Here is a 16,097-nt window from a genome sequence, read left to right as displayed (position 1 = left end):
TTGTTGAATGTTATTTTTTGTTCTGACTGAAAGGACTCAACGTTATTCAGCTTCAGGGTGACCTTGGTGTGTTGGTACGGGACTACACAGGGGTCAAGGCTCGCCTCAATTACATGGGGGCACTGGGGCAGGATCATAATTTCAAGGCCCAGATCATGATAAATGGCACAAAAAAAGCTGTAAAATTAGATGAAATCGACGAATCAATAAATATAGGCCTGCAAGTTGGATCACTATTTCATCCTGTAAATGACTGCCTAATAATCACATACTTTAGGTATACAAGCAAGGTTTCACCCAATAAATCCTTTGAATATCCCAAAATGGTTTCATTTGAAATATAAACTGTGCCTCAAGCCTTGCAGTTTCGCTCTTTTTCGTAAAAAGTCATGTTTTGATGTGCTAGGTATCATTCATAGCCTAATACATTTTATTGTTTTTGTACTCCTCGATAACTATCTATTTGTATACATTGCTTTTAAATATTGGTGTTAGGGAAATAACGAAGGATTGGGTCTGGGACCATGTTTGCGAGCCACTTTAGATGGGCCTCACGTTTCTATGTGTAGCATGCAAACCCAGTTATGATAGGCGCAGCAGCCCCATCATGTGGTGCAGAGGAGGAAATTCGCCGTTTAATATTACATCTGCAACACTTCCGAACAATGTAACATAGCATTCCTTTTTCCATTTCCCTTGTGCATTTGTGTCGAGCAGTATAATTCCGTGGCTCATGTCTTTTGGCACAAGCCAATTAGCCAAATAAATACATACAAAATCAACTACGTTATTATAAATGTTAGTGTATGCCACCGCTCACTAAGAAATGGTGCGAGGAAATGTAAAGATGGGAGGGGAGAAAATGGTTTCGGGTAGGCAACTGAAATGACAGTTGCCATTAGCAACAGCTGAAACTTTGCGGCTCTCCAACAAGACCCATTGTAAAAGACTCGTTGAAGTAGTAACGTTAAGTGAACGATACTGATTTACGCATCTCGAAGCTCGTATACCTTTTTCTAAAGCCAGTCGACATGGCATCACCCCACAGAAGTCCAAAAGACTTAAGGAAGATGATAAGAGAGACCAAACTGGTAAGAAACAGTACCAGGTTATTATAATTTCAAGAAACGTCGACGTCCGGCTCTGCCAGATTGAAGCTACTGTAGCTAGCTAGCTAACGTTAACCATCTACTCGTCATCATTAGCAGTAAAGCACGCTTTGTTTTGCATTATTTAGCCACCTGTGAGTGTGGATATCTGAATACCGCATGGCCAATCTTATGGGAATATACATTTAATTTCCCTCGAATTAAAACAAGATTGCATTGCAATGAATAATGTATAGGTAGCTAATTGTCTGACTGACAGAGTGATTATCTGCTGTTCACTTGCTCCAGGCTGCTTGCACTTGTAGACGGGAAATGTTTGCTACAATGTTACAAATGATTGGAGACAAATTGTTTTCTCGTGGAACTCTGGGTCTCAGTGGAAGTAAAATGTTGCAATGTTGGTGACAGCAGGGTTGGAAGGAAACTTCGGTTTGGGACAATTTTGGAGTCGATGGGGATATACATCAATAAATGGGGGGCGGTACAACATAACTCTACATGGTAGTTGGGGTTATTGGACGATCGGCTGGATGTGCCACAGAGAGTAGAGCCCGAATGGTCCTCACTAGTTACCACGCCTATTAAAAATATATATATATATATTAAAATTGGATTTTAAAGGTAGCCTTAACGCGAACGACATTGGTAACCTCATGCCTAACCTTAAATGAAGACCAAAACGCAGATTTTTACGATATAGACCATTTTACTTTGTGGCTGTGGTAACTAGTGTAAACCAGCCTGACTGGGCTAGGAATAGTTAAGCCAAAGGATGTAGTACTGCTAGGACCCGTGGGCCAAAGTGGCCTGCAACATTTATAAAATTATATGAAATGTGTCCCACAAGAGAAAATAAAACACAAAACTATTTGGTGCTGGTAATGTTTCATAACTACAGGACCTTATAGGTATGTAAAATCTAAGAAAGTTGCCTCAGATGAGTGTTTTTATAGCAAGATAGACCTGGTTAACAGTATCACTGTAACATGAGTGGCTAATGTAAGTCAACTAGGCTAGGCTACATGTCTATACATTTCACATGACTTATTTTTTTCCTCCAGGACATGGACGATGTCCACAAGTCTTTAGAGAAACTGCGTGGCCTTTCCCTGGACGAGAGGACGGAGTCAGGGATGCTGCGGTCAAGGATAGACGAGCAATCGAGTTTGATTTGCATTTTGAAACAAAGAGCAGACGACATGCTTCTTCGTTGTCAGGCTCTGGAGAGGATCAACTCTGAGTTAGAAGACCTGAGAGCAGACGTACAGACCGAACTTGACAAGGAAAAGAAGAGATCCATGCAGTTAGAGCAAAGATTTATGGATCTGGCAGCCAACCATCAGGAGCTGATACATTTCAAGGACGAGTACAAAAGACAGAATGCCAAACTAAAACAGGAGAACGAACGACTTCGGGAAGAGAACGAGAAACTTTTCTCTAAAGACTTACAAGACAAAGAAACAGTTGTTTTGAAACTAACGCAAGAACTGAGAGACCTTGCTGAGCAACATAGAAGTCTTGATAATGAATATCAGTAAGAATGCACCATTTGTTTTTCTATTTAAATTTATGGCTGCATTTTTAGTGAATGTGGACTGACTTCATCCGATTGTTCAATGTAGGAGTGTCATAACAATAGGTATATATTCTTTCCCAACAGGGGAAAAACAACTGGATTCAAGACCAAACTTAAAGGGCTCATGGATCTCCATCAAACTAAGGAGACGTCCTTACAAGATGAATTGCATGATGCTCAAAGACAGCTGAGCGATGCAGTGGAGATGTGCACGGGTGAGTTTGGCTGTATAATTCTGTTTCCCCAAAAATATCTGTCCTAAATGAGAAATATGACCACTTTTCTGATGTCTCTTGACCAGAACTTGATCAACAGCTTAAAAAAGCAAGAGAAAATGATTCATTGAAAGGGACAGAGATGCAGAAACAAATTGAGGTCTTGGCCAAGGAAAAAGACAAATTCTTGGATCTCTCGATGCAAAGGGGGAAACTAATACAGGTAATGCATAACATACATTTTTTTTAAATTAACAGAATGGCAGTTTTAACTACACATGGAAGCAGTTCAGCCAAATCATGATATTTCTGCCTTTTGAAAGGATAAACAGGTGGAAATCCAGCAGTTGGAGACAAAAAGGCAAGAGGTGGAAAAAAACAGGGCTGCTGCAGAAGAAAGGTATGTATATAAAGGTTTAAAGGCCCAGTGCAGTCAAAAATTAGATTTCCTGTGTTTTATATATATATATATATATATATATATATATATATATATATATATATATCCACACTATGAAGTTGGAATAATACTGTCGAAATTATGATGATGCCCGTTTAGTGTAAGAGCTGTTTTGGTGGGATGGAGTTTTGGCTTGCCTGGTGACATCACCAGGTGGTAAATTAGTTAAAATGAATAGAACAATAAGAACGAGTGTTCTAAATCTCTCCCCCTCATACCACTCCCAGACAGTCCTAGTAAAAATGTTGCTTGAGAAATTGCTCTTGCTAAGAAGCTATTTGTTGTTCTTTTTGATGATTTTGATTGAAAACAATCACAGTAAGGTACTTAATTTTTACCCAGAAAGGATTTGATATTGAGATAATCAAAACGGCTGCACTGGGCCTTTAAAATCCAGTCCAATACTGGCACACAAAATGTACAGTCTGTATATCAAATATGTCTCTGCTTTAGGTTTGAAAGAGAGGCAGCTGTGGTGAACACTAATTTGAAAGTCAAAGAACTCCAGCATGCTCTTGATCAGTCTGTGAACACTTGCAACAAGCTGAAGAAGGTTAGTTGAATTGTGGGAAAACCAATGGTGTATATAAAACCTGGATTGCCAATTGCTATGTATTGACGATTGAGAGGCTTTGAAGACACCGGTCGGCCATATTGGCACTCCCCAGTCCTCCATAGGAAGGAATCAATGGAATTCTACAGTATTTCAATTAAATATATGAAGGACAAAATTACATATTTATGTATTTTTTGTTGTAGTGGGGACATTCAAAACAATTAGTCATCTCTTAAATGTATACTTTAAATAAAATGTTTTTCAATTTGTTTCTATTTTATGTTTATCTCATTAAATATAATTTAAAAGTATCCATTAAGGTGTCTGTAATAGAATACATGTGACAAAAACAAATGTAGACATTAATAAATGCATTTCTGTAGCTTCCTAAATATTTTTTACAATGTTGGGGGAGGGCTAAGATGGATGCACGGTGGCTTCAACACACTGTCGTCTAATTTGTCATCTAGTGTATATATAAATCATTGGGATAAACTGACGTTGCAATATTGCAAAAGAGCTGCTATAAAAGTTCTATCGTGCTCAACTGTATACAATTATTTCATAGGATTTTGACGCCTATAAAAACCACAGCACCGACCTACTTGAAAAGGAAAAGGAATTAAATGCCAAGCTGCGCCATATGATTGGCTAAGACTACCATTCCATCCACCCATTCACTGATGTAATAAGATAAGAGTATGAATTTGCTTCTCTCCCAGGCCCACCCATGGCTCTGCCCATGCACAGTCATGTGAAATCCATAGATTAGGAACTAATGAATTACTTTCAATTGACTTATTTCCTTATATGAACTGTAACTCAGTAAAATCATTGAAATTGTTGCATGTTGAGTTTATGTTTTTGATTGGTGTATTTACATTGTGTGCACATGCTTCACGTGATAGAAATCTGAACATACTACTTGCACTTTGAAAATGTGGATTCATTATAATTTCCTGTGGATATATTGTTTCAAATTCATTCCTACATAACGACTAACCATCCAGACAACCGGTAGAGAAAGTTCAGTTAAAAGGTAATTTTATCCAACATCCAGGCTTGTAGAGGACATGAGAGGACCATTTCAAACACAAACACTGAAATGTCCCAGACGGTGGATTTAGAAATTCTTCCGTCTGGTCCCCAGGCAAGTGTTGAGAGAGCGGCTGGGGCTCTACTGAATGCTTTTAGGGTATTAAACCCTGGCTTAAGAGCTTGCAGAGCCCGGTGCAGCAGCGTCAGAACCCAACATGGTGAATATGGCTGAAGGTTGAAAAGAGACAGTGCACTGTAACTTTTATATGGAGAAGCCATATGAAGATTCTGGCTTAGTTTACGTCTTTCTCACAAGAGGGCAGTGCAGGCTTTGTGTGTGTGTGTGTGTGTGTGTGTGTGAGAGAGAGAGCATTTGACCATTGGGACATTGTTATTTATCAGGCTTGAACATGTTGATGTTACCTGGCTAATTCTTCTCATGATAAATTATTGACAACTATATGCAGTTGAAGTCGGAAGTTTGCATACACCTTAGCCAAATACATTTAAACTCAGTTTTTCACAATTCCTGACATTTAATCCTAGTATAGATTCCCTGTCTTAGTTCAGTTAGGATCACCACTTTTATTGTGGAATGTAAAATGTCAGAATAATAGTGGAGAGAGGATGATTTATTTCAGCTTTTATTTCTTTCATCACATTCCCAGTGGGTCAGAAGTTTACATACACTCAATTAGTATTCGGTAGCATTGCCTTTAAATTGTTTAACTTGGGTCAAATGTTTCGGGTAGCCTTCCACAAGCTTCCCACAATAAGTTGGGTGAATTTTGGCTCATTCCTCCTGACAGAGCTGGTGTAACTGAGTCTGGTTTGTAGGCCTCCTTGCTCGCACACGCTTTTTCAGTTCTGCCCACACGTTTTCTATGGGATTGAGGTGAGGGCTTTGTGATGGCCACTCCAATACCTTGACTTTGTTGTCCTTAAGCCATTTTGCCACAACTTTGGAAGTATGCTTGGGGTCATTGTGCATTTAGAAGACCCATTTGCGACCAAGCCTTAACTTCCTGACTGATGTCTTGAGATGTTGCTTCAATATATCCACATCATTTTAATTCCTCATGATGCCATCTATTTTGTGAAGTGCACCAGTCCCTCCTGCAGCAAAGAACCCCCACAACATGATGCTGCCCCCCCCCCTCCCCCCCGTGCTTCACGGTTGGGATGGTGTTCTTCGGCTTGCAAGCATCCCCTTTTTTCCTCCACACATAACGATGGTCATTATGGCCAAACAGTTCTCTTTTTGTTTCATCAGACCAGAGGACATTTCTCCAAAAAGTATGATATTTGTCCCCATGTGCACAGTTGCAAACCGTAGTCTGGCTTTTTTATGGCGGTTTTGGAGCAGTGGCTTCTTCCTTGCTGAGCGGCCTTTCAGGTTATGTCAATATAGGACTCATTTTACTGTGGATATAGATACTTTTGTACCTGTTTCCTCCAGCATCTTCACAATGTCCTTTGCTGTTGTTCTGGGATTGATTTGCACTTTTCGCAGTACGTTCATCTCTAGGAGACAGAACGCATCTCCTTCCTGAGGGATATGATGGCTGCGGGGTCCCATGATGTTTATACTTGCGTACTATTGTTTGTACAGATGAACGTGGTACCTTCAGGCATTTGGAAATTTCTCCCAAGGATGAACCAGACTTGTGGAGGTCTACAATTTCTTTCTGAGGTCTTGGCTGATTTCTTTTGATTTTCCTATGATGTCAAGCGAAGAGGCACTGAGTTTGAAGGTAGGCTTTAAAATACATTCACAAATACACCTCCAATTGACTCTATGTCAATTAGCCTATCAGAAGCTTCTAAAGCCATGACATCATTTTCTTGAATTTTCTGAGCTGTTTAAAGGCACAGTCAACTTAGTGTATGTAAACTTCTGACCCTTTGGAATTGTGATACAGTGAATTTTAAGTGAAATAATCTGTAAACAATTGTTGGGAAAATTACTAGTGTCATGCACAAAGTAGATGTCCTAACCGACTTGCCAAAACTATAGTTTGTTAACAAGAAATTTGTGGAGTGGTTGAAAAACGAGTTTTAATGACTCCAACCTAAGTGTATGTAAACTTCCAACTTCAACTGTAGTAACTGCTTATTATAGGAGTTATTTTGATAAATTATTAACAGCTATTAACCTAAAAGAGGTTGTGATGACAAAACAACTCCTACAATAAGCAGTAAGAACTGAATGTCAAATGTCATGTTGCGCCAGAAGATTATCGTCTGGCCATCTCCCACTTTTCAGTATATGCTAAACTGATTTGCAGTTCTCAATATATGTTCTATAGGTAGTAAAAAAGCCTGGTAGTATGTGACATACATTATACTGTGTTCCTGACACTTGTGATTTGTAAATCACACTTCAGTGCTCGTTACTTTTGATAAATTAGGCCTGTACGGATAGGCAAGTAATAGTTACTGCAGCTGTGTCTGTAAACTTTCTCTGTTCCCTTGGCGAAACAGTGCCACTAAGCGTTACTGTAATCTGAACTCCATCTGTGAGTGTTTGGTTCAGGACACTTTGCAGACATCCCTGCAGGTTATGCTGTTTTATGGGCAGAACTTGTTAAAAGTGGAAATGGGTGCAGACAAATGATCAAATAATTCTATTTAGGCCTATAAGAAACGTAAGAAAAAAGAACACACCATGATCTTATGTTGTGTTACCTAAAACAACTGGTAAATCTATGTTTACACCACGTGTGATCCAATTGGCTCGTTCTGCTGTATCTGTTTCACACATTGAAGATGAAACCCTTACAAGCTTCAACAATCAATGGTAGTGGCCCCTTTCTTGACATTTTAACAAGTGAACTACAAGATGACAGCCATCTGACTTACTAATACCAGGGTCATCCTAAGTGGGATATAAACTCGGCAAAAAAAGAAACTTCCTCTCACTGTCAACTGCGTTTATTTTCAGAAAACTTAACAAGTGTAAATATTTGTATGAACATAACAAGATTCAACAATTGAGACATAAACTGAACAAGTTCCATAGACGTGTGACTAACAGAAATGGAATAATGTGTCCCTGAACAAAGGGGGGATCAAAATTAACAGTCAGTATCTGGTGTGGCCACCAGCTGCATTAAGTACTGCAGTGCATCTCCTCCTCATGGACTGCACCAGATTTGCCAGTTATTGCTGTGAGATGTTACCCCACTCTTCCACCAAGGCACCTGCAAGTTCCCGGACATTTCTGGGGGGAATGGCCCTAGCCCTCACCCTCCGATCCAACAGGTCCCAGACGTGCTCAATGGGATTGAGATCTGGGCTCTTTGCTGGCCATGGCAGAACACTGACATTCCTGTCTTATAGGAAATCATGCACAGAATGAGCAGTATGGCTGGTGGCATTGTCATGCTGGAGGGTCATGTCAGGATGAGCCTGCAGGAAGGGTACCACATGAGGGAGGAGGATGTCTTCCCTGTAACGCACAGCGTTGAGGTTGCTTGCAATGACAACAAGCTCAGTCCGATGATGCTGTGACGCAACACCCCAGACCAGGACGGACCTTCCACCTCCAAATCGATCCCGCTCCAGAGTACAGGCCTCAGTGTAATGCTCATTCCTTCGACGATAAATGCGAATCCGACCATCACCCCTGGTGAGACAAAACCGTGACTCGTCAGTGAAGAGCACTTTTTGCAAGTCCTGTCTGGTCCCGCGACGGTGTGTTTGTGCCCATAGGCGACGTTGTTGCCGGTGATGTCTGGTGAGGACCTGCCTTACAACAGGCCTACAAGCCCTCAGTCCAGCCTCTCTCAGCCTATTGCGGACAGTCTGGGCACTGATGGAGGGATTGTGCGTTCCTGGTGTAACTCGGGCAGTGTGATGTTCGGATGTACCAATCCTGTGCAGGTGTTACACGTGGTCTGCCACTGCGAGGACGATCAGCTGTCCGTCCTGTCTCTCTGTAGCGCTGTCTTAGGCGTCTCACAGTACTGACATTGCAATTTATTGCCCTGGCCACATCTGCAGTTCTCATGCCTCCTTGCAGCATGCCTAAGGCACGTTCACGTAGATGAGCAGGGACTCTGGGCATTTTTCTTTTGGTGTTTTTCAGAGTCAGTAGAAAGGCCTCTTTAGTGTCCTAAGTTTTAATAACTGTGACCTTAATTGCCTACCGTCTGTAAGCTGTTAGTGTCTTAATGACCGTTCCACAGGTGCATGTTCATTAATTGTTTATGGTTCATTGAACAAGCATGGGAAACGGTGTTTAACCCCTTTATAATGAAGATCTGAGCTGTTCTTGCCATAATATGGACTTTTACCAAATAGAGCTATCTTATGTATACCAGCCCTACCTTGTCAGAACACAACTTGGCTGAAACACATTAAGAAGGAAAGAAATTCAACAAATTCACTTTTTAACAAGGCACACATGTTAATTGAAATGCATTCCAGGTGACTACCTCATGAATCTGGTTGAGAGAATGCCAAGAGTGTGCAGAGCTGTCATCAAGGCAAAGGGTGGCTACTTTGAAGAATCTCAAACATAAATATATTTAGATGTATTTAACACTTTTTTAGTGACTACTGATTCCATGTATGTTATTTCATAGTTCTGATGTCTTCACTATTGTTCTTTGCAGAAAATAGTAAAAATAAAGGAAAACCCTTGAATGAGTAGTTGTGTCCCAACTTTTGACTGGTACTGTAAATCAAGCAAGTATTTTTTATTCCACAAGTATTATCAGATCAACTGTTTTGTACATGTATTTATCCGACTCAAGTTACAAATGCTGGTAAACACTCAAATACATTTAGTTACATTTTTTTCACAAAAGTAGTGCACTGGGCCTTTACTAGTGCTGTGTTAGAGGACCGATATGTTTTTATTTATTTATTATTTAACTAGGCAAGTCCGTTAAGAACATTATCATTTACAATGACGGCCTACCCCGGCCAAACCCTAACCCGAACGACGCTGGGCCAATTTCCGCCCTATGGAACTCCCAATCATGGCCGGTTGTGATGCAGCCTGGAATCGAACCAGGGTCTGTAGGGACGCCTCTAGCATTGAGATGCAGTGCCTTAGACCACTGTACCAATCGGGAGCCCCCATATAGATGTCTTCAGTGCAGGCACACAAAAAAATCACAGCACCCCAAACTACTTCCCACAGCGATGCATGCACAATTTAAAGCTGCAATATGTAACTTTTTGGGCGACCCTACCAAATTCACAGAAATGTGAGTTATTGACCTGTCATTCTCATTGAAAACATGTCTAAGAAGTGGTAGAACTGTTTTATGTGCACTATTTCTATACTTCCCGTTTTGAAGTTTAATCTAGTCTTTTACTTTCGGTTTTGAACAAACCCTTTCAAACAGCTGAAAATACAGTATTTTTGGTTATGGAAAATATATTTCAGAGCAGTTTAGATGATACAATGATTCTCTACACCAGGGGTGTCAAACTCATTTCATGGAGGGCCTAGTGTCTGCGGTTTGGGTTTTTTCCTTTCTATTAAGACCTAGACAACCAGGTGAGGGGAGTTCGTTACTAATTAGTGACCTTAATTCATCAATCAAGTACAAGGGAGGAGCGAAAACCCGCAGACACTTGGCCCTCCGTGGAACGAGTTTGACACGTGCTCTACACTATACTTGCTTGTTTTGTCACGAGGTTTTACTTACTGTCTCCAGACAGCACCACTGAATAATTTTCCATTTTGAAACTGCCCTCGAGGGTATAATATGTAATGCCCTGCCGGAGAGTGTCACACATTTCATAAACCAGGGTTGTAGTAACAATGTCTAATTGCTGACACAAAAAAAGCAACATTTGGGAAAAAATGGTATGTGGATGAAGGTCATGCTTAAGCGGATAAACTGTAAAGGGAAATAAAGGGCTACAGTTTACACTTTTTCTTTGTTATTTCATGAAATGTTACCCCCAACACACTCATCCAACATATTACTACTTTACTCAAACATGATCTACATTTTTCTCTCTTAGCGAGTGAATTATTTACTTGTATATTTAAAAAACAATTATAGATCTAACGTCATTGGAATATATCTACAACGTTTTATGCATTTCAATTTTTTTATCAACTTACCACAAAATCATTTGTTGAAATATCTCAAAGTTGTGATGACACAGAGGACATTTTTTGTTGAAAGAGCAGTGTCGGCCAGGGAAAGTGTTGGGGAAATAATTTGGTGACATCTTGTGGTCTGTATGTGAAGTATGGGGGGGCAGTTACCCCTTAGTACCCTACAACCCATTCTTTACTTCATTTCAAACTCAAGTTTTTTGTTGTTGTTTTGATTTATTTGACCATTTTAAAACATAGTACAACCACACGTGGATACAGTACAATACCATTAAAATCATTGAGGATGACACAAAAAAGTTTCCATTTTTCCATTGTGGTCCTCAGGAAAATGCATGAAAACAAAATATACACAAAATTATAGCATGAAAACAAAACATCTCAAATACATCTCATCAATAGGAGGAAACCGTAAAAGGAATGAAATAGATTACCATGTAATGTTAATTGAAAACAATTATACTTTCTTTAAGTCTGCAGTTTTAAATTATTTTGCCCGTAAACCATTTCTTAAGGGTTTATCTTAAAATACCCTAGCATAGCATAGGAATGGATTTTAAATGGTTTGTTACACCATTCCATTCCTTTGCACCAGTGTTAAGGAAATAGCTTTTTTCCAGCCATGCTTCTATAGCTCAGCGTTCTAATATTGGCAACACTGGCTCTGGTGTGATGGCTACGAGAGTCTCTAATGAAATGAAAATAACCAGACAGGTAACTGGGGCCAAGGTCATGTACAACTTTAAAAACCATCAACAGTTTGATCTACACCACTATGCTATATTGTATATAACCAACCTTGCTGGTCACCAGGACGGGCAACACTGGAATACCCCTGACATAACATAATCAATACCGGGATAAGACAGACAAAGCCTACAGGCAATGTGATAGAATAAATAAGAAATAGGTAACACAGGCCGTTGTGAAGAATAGCCTACTCCTACGGCTATGCTCTGGTAGAAGGGATTATAGTGTAGGCATGTAGGGCCTAAAGCAGTGTTACTCACTATTTTTTGTAAGGGGGCCACTTTGGGTTGAGACAATCATTCAGAGGGCCGCACAGATCTTTAATTTGTTGTACTTTTTCTTCCAATATTATCAATTGCATGCAATTGATTTGATGTACAGCACATCACAAATACAGTATATACATACACACATCAAATAGGCTGCATCACATGTGTAAGACCCATATTAAGGGTTACCTCAGTAGTTGGATGATCTGCTCCTTGACTGAATTCATTCTAAATGTATAGTCTGTTGTTGCTATCCTTGTAAGGCAATCCAGGTGTGCAGTGATCAGTCAGTTTCTATGTTTTTGTTTCACAATGTTCATTGTTGAAAATGTTGCTGCAAATGAATAAGTGCTGACAAAAAATGATGTCACCTTGTGTATACACAGCTTCAGAAGTGGATACTCTGTGTCTGACACAAGGCTCCAGAAATGGGTAACACCTGATCTTAGTTCACCTTGCAATGTGTCATTTGCCTGCAGCTCCACTATCTCACTCTCTATTCCAACACGGTCAGGACAGAGGGCTATGATGACGGGTCAGAGATGACACTGGTACATGAAAGGGTGAAAAACTCCTTGACTCAAACTCCAACTTCAACTCTTCCAACACACGCACAAAGGCATCATAGCTAAAATGTTGCAGTATGTCTGGGTTGGATGTGGTGACTGCTCTTGAGTTTTGGGAAATGAACAAACTGTCTGTCAGGTATGAACAGTGTGGTGATTTTATTTTGAAATGCTGTGACCACACGTAGCATTTTGCCCGGAGTTTTAGCTTTCCCCTGGAGCTTGAGATTCACTGTGTTCAGGTGGAAGGTGATTTTTTTAAGCAGCTTTAAATCCACTGTGGATCATCCAGCTCTAACTCCTCTCTCCCCTTGCTTGCAACAAATTCACAGATTTGAGAGAGGAGAGAGAGAAATCTTTTCAAAACTCTGCCACGAGACAGCCATCGCACCTCACTGCGAAATATCAAGTCGCAGTATTCTGTCTGGTATTCCTCCAGCAACTCGCGGAATTGCCAGTGATTCAGTGCCCTCGCAAGATTAATGTTCACCACACGCACGACTTGCTGCATCACATTCTGTAAGCCACAGTCTTTAAATTTAGCCACAAGTGCTTCCTGATGGGTAACAGGACATGGTAATGTAGCACAGCTCATTGGGGGAAAAAATGTCAAGTGCGGCGTTATATGGAGGGTGTAAAGACATAAGCACTGTAAGATACAAGGGCTCAAGCATCCATCATAAATGAGGAATGGAGGAGACCGCATTTGCCAGCTCACAAATTAGACCACTGGCAGAAATCATGGGCAATACGGGGAAATTGGATCTGAGGGCAGTCAATGACACTGAAATTCCTTTTCTGGGTTGGATGGACATTTGTTTTAGTTTGCTTGATCCCAAGTTGATATCATTACAGGGACATAATTGAGGGTTCCTATATTAGTCACAAATGAAAGACTGGATAAACCAATCATTGGGTTTAATGTAATTGAAGAAATAGTCAAAACAAAAAGTAAAAATGAGCCCTCAGAGCTGATGTATACAGTAAAGAGCAAGTTTTAATGTCACATGCACAAGTACAGTAAAATGCCTTTCTTGCAAACTCCAAACCCAACAATGCAGTAATCATTAACAATGCAATACTAAAAATAGCAAAAGGTAGAACAAAAACACACAAGAAATAGAAATAAGAAGAACATGAGAAAGAAAGTAAGCATACTATATACAGTACAGGGTCAGTCAGTTCCAGTAGCATATTTACAATGTGCAGGTGTACTGGAGTGATGGAGGTAGATATGTGTGCGGGGAAGGTGACGAGGCATCGGGATATATGATAAACAGAGTAGTGTATATGATAATTGTATGTGTGTGTGTGTGTGTGTGTGTGTGTGTGTGTGTGTGTGTGTGTGTGTGTGTGTGTGTGTGTGTGTGTGTGTGAGTCAGTATAAATGTATGTGAATATTATGCGTGTGTGAGCAAATGGAGTGATATTTTGTGTGTTTTGGAGTGTCAGTGTGCGCGAGTGTGTAGGGCTTTGTGAGTGTGCATAGAGACAGTGCAAGAATAAAAGTAAAATACAAGGGTCAACTCAGTCCGTGTAGACATTTTGTTAGGTATTTAGTTAGCTATTTAGCAATCTTATGGCTTGGGCATAAAAGCTGCTAAGAAATTCACTTAAGCTAGGACAGGGTGAGGCAGAGACTACTCAAACTGCTTCAGCACTCAGAGTACACTGAGGAATGCTTGCTTACAGCAGGCAGATGTGACATTGTCATTCCAGGTGGAAAAACAAAATGGATTCGTCCCTGTCTCCCAAGAGAGGCCCCCTTCAATGATGAGATGTAAAAAATAAAAATAAAAAATATATAATAATAAAGGCCGGCCCTTTCAACCTGATTGGCCTGCATCCCTGTCAATCACCCTTCAAGCTTCCACTCATTCCAACCAATCAGGGTGCTTGGACTCACTCCAGGGCTCCACACGCACACCTGACGTTAGATGTGCTTTGCCAGAAAATACGTTTTTTGATGCTGACAGACTATCACATGCTGTTAGCTAACTAAAGTGCTGTGCGTCAATTGGAATACCCACACAAATATGAAGTACTTTAATGGAATCAGCTGTGTCTGTGTGCGTGGGGTGGTGACCAAGTGTTCAGTATGAGCGTCAACATCACATTCTAACCGGACAGCACTATAGTGGGCAGAACCAAAACGAATCAGCACTTAAGTCCATAGCGGGCTCAGAAGTCAATCGCTCAGACTGGACATTATTTCATGGTCCTAGTTCTCGACAGATTTAGCGACCAACTGTTTTTTCAACAGTGTTATTTGAACCGGACGTGAGAATGATCTGGGGCCTGGACTTACAAAGTCAGGTAGTGAAACATGAAAACGCCCATCTCGAAAAGTTGACATTGCAGTAGTGAATACTACCAAACATGACATTACCTTACCAAGACAAACACAAACACAAGACAAACACTGCTAAGGATATTACAGAGAATGGTAGAGTGTCACCCTGTTCCTGTGCCCAGTAGAGGTAAAGGTTATTTTAGCACAGGTTCATGACAGAGCCCCACCGGAGCCTGTCCCTGAAACAGGTTACACAGAGTTGTGGGAGCCACCTGTAGAGGAACAGCACTTGGCCAAGAACAACACACATTAGTCAAACAGATGTTCAGAGAGGAAGCAGCCATTTTTTATAAAGATGCCATGGACATAGGGTACATTGAAAATCTCCAAATGGAGATAACATTGACTGATAACATACCAGTGGCAAAGAGATACAATGGTGTGCCACGCTTAAAAACGTAATCCGAAAATTCATCATACGCATCACCTCTGGTCTATGATGAACAGAAAAGGATGGGAGTATAAGACTTTGTGTTGATTACAGGGGATTGAACAAGAGAACTGTTCTGGACCGGCATCCCATACACTATACAGGAAATACTCAATGGTTTGGGAGGAAACTCATGGTTTGCAGTTCTAGATCAAGGAAAGGCAAACCACCATGGCTTTGAGGACTCCAGAAAATACATAGGCTTCAGCACTCCTTATATGAATGGAACAGAATTCCCTTTGGCCTATCAAACAGTCCCTCTGCCTTCCAATGAAGCATGGAGGAAAGTTCAGAGGGCGTAAGAATTATTACATTTGGATGATGTGCTTATTTTTAGTCAGTCATTTGAACAACATGTGGAAGATGTCCGTCAGGTACTCAGGGCTGATAAGTGTGACCCTTTTCAAGAATGAGCAACGTTATTTATTTTTGGGACTTTGTTTTTGGCTGAAGGTTACTGAATGGATGTTAAAGAAATTGCAGCAGTGCAAGAACTGGTAAACAGGCCACCAACAAATGTGAGAGCTGAGGAAACTAATGGGGTTTCTAGGGTACTATAGGGGTTATATACAGAACTTCTTACAACATGCAACACGTCTCTATGACTTACTAGCAGTGAAGTCGGAGAACCCAATATCCAGGAAGCGATGGACCATTATTACTATACAGTCGGGACAAGCTACACCT

The 16,097-nt window shown here is 40.5% G+C and overlaps 1 protein-coding gene across 1 annotated transcript; it reads left to right on the top strand.

The window, feature by feature from the left end:
* The first annotated feature begins 709 nt into the window (after positions 1 to 709).
* On the top strand, positions 710 to 9,604 carry zgc:172182 (coiled-coil domain-containing protein 89). Its single transcript, XM_055870599.1, has 7 exons — positions 710 to 1,091; positions 2,171 to 2,643; positions 2,770 to 2,900; positions 2,987 to 3,123; positions 3,224 to 3,300; positions 3,814 to 3,913; positions 4,485 to 9,604. Exons 1-7 carry the CDS (start codon positions 1,032 to 1,034, stop codon positions 4,569 to 4,571), a joined length of 1,065 nt encoding a protein of 354 aa, XP_055726574.1. The 5' UTR covers positions 710 to 1,031; the 3' UTR covers positions 4,572 to 9,604.
* The last annotated feature ends 6,493 nt before the right edge of the window (positions 9,605 to 16,097 follow it).

The sequence above is a fragment of the Salvelinus fontinalis genome, chromosome 19 (assembly GCF_029448725.1).
Source record: "Salvelinus fontinalis isolate EN_2023a chromosome 19, ASM2944872v1, whole genome shotgun sequence".
Taxonomy (NCBI): domain Eukaryota; kingdom Metazoa; phylum Chordata; class Actinopteri; order Salmoniformes; family Salmonidae; genus Salvelinus; species Salvelinus fontinalis.
This window is presented reverse-complemented; position numbering and strand designations above follow the sequence as displayed.